The sequence below is a fragment of the Calidris pugnax genome, unplaced genomic scaffold (genome assembly GCF_001431845.1).
Source record: "Calidris pugnax isolate Ruff unplaced genomic scaffold, ASM143184v1 scaffold81, whole genome shotgun sequence".
Classification (NCBI taxonomy): domain Eukaryota; kingdom Metazoa; phylum Chordata; class Aves; order Charadriiformes; family Scolopacidae; genus Calidris; species Calidris pugnax.
In genome coordinates, this window is record NW_015090880.1 from 1,338,791 (window position 1) to 1,339,772 (window position 982).

The 982-nt window shown below is 66.8% G+C and overlaps 1 protein-coding gene across 2 annotated transcripts in view; it reads right to left on the reverse strand.

The window, feature by feature from the left end:
* Nucleotides 1-915, reverse strand: part of GRM7 (glutamate receptor, metabotropic 7) — a 292,383-nt gene extending 291,468 nt beyond the window's left edge. For both annotated transcript variants that reach the window (XM_014946806.1, XM_014946805.1), the window contains exon 1: nucleotides 367-915. In XM_014946806.1, the coding sequence (XP_014802292.1) occupies nucleotides 367-876 (510 nt within the window). In that variant the 5' untranslated portion in view covers nucleotides 877-915. The remainder of the gene's footprint in view (nucleotides 1-366) is intronic.
* Nucleotides 916-982: the final 67 nt, after the last annotated feature.

A 982-nucleotide genomic window follows, 5' to 3' on the forward strand; every position in this document is an offset into this window, starting at 1 on the left:
CATGCGCGAAGCCCGTCCCGGCCGTGCCCCCGCATCTCTGCCGAGCCATATTTCTCTTTAACGCAAATCCATCTTTATCATCGCTTTTTTTCTTTTTTTTTTTTTCTTTTTTTTTTCTCCCCCTCCTTTCCCTTCACGGCTTGCTCCTTGCAAATGGGGCGATAAATCCAGAAAGTGCCACGCACCGTGGGGAAGGGAGACGGGGGAGGATGGAGAGAGAGAGAGAGAGGGCGGCCGGGAGGGAGAGCCGGGGCTCCGGCGGGGAGGCGAGCGAAGCACCCGAAGGGGCGGGAGCGGAGTTGGGGGGCGTCGGGCAGAGCCCCCCCGGCCCGGGCGGGAAGGAGCCCCGGCGCCGCGCAGCCCTACCTGGAAGAGCCGGAGGATGTTGGCCACCATAATGGACACGGAACTCCCCGACGCCCCGATCACTCCAACTACTTTCTCCGGCTTGACGAAGACGGGGGGTTCCCCGTTGGTGCACCTCACGTCGGAGGTGTCCTTCTGGATGAGAGCCTGGACGAAGGTGAGGGACTGCTCCAGCGCGTAGGTGTCTCGGGAGCAAGTGTCCAGGATGCGAGCGCCCAGCGTGACGTTGGGCAGCAGGTCCGGGTCGCTGTTGATCTGGTCCAGGGCGTAGAGCATCGCCTCCAGCCTGTGGATGCCGTTCTCCTTCTTGATGTCCCCGCAGGGCACGCCCGGGGGGCCCTTGGCGTGGACGGGGAAGAGGCCGCCCAGGGTGATGTCCCCCTCCAGCCGGATGGAGTGGGGGGCGTACATCTCCTGCCCCCGGGCCGCCCCCCAGAGCAGGAACTCCAGCAGGCAGCAGGGCAACTTCAGCAGAGTCAGGAGCCGCAGCAGCTCGCCCGCCTGGACCATGGTGCCACCGCCGCCCGGGTGATGCCCGGCGCTCCCCCCCGCCTTCATGCAGCCCGCCGGGGGCCCGGGACGGGCCGGGGGGTGGGAAGGCGGCGGAGGCGGGGAG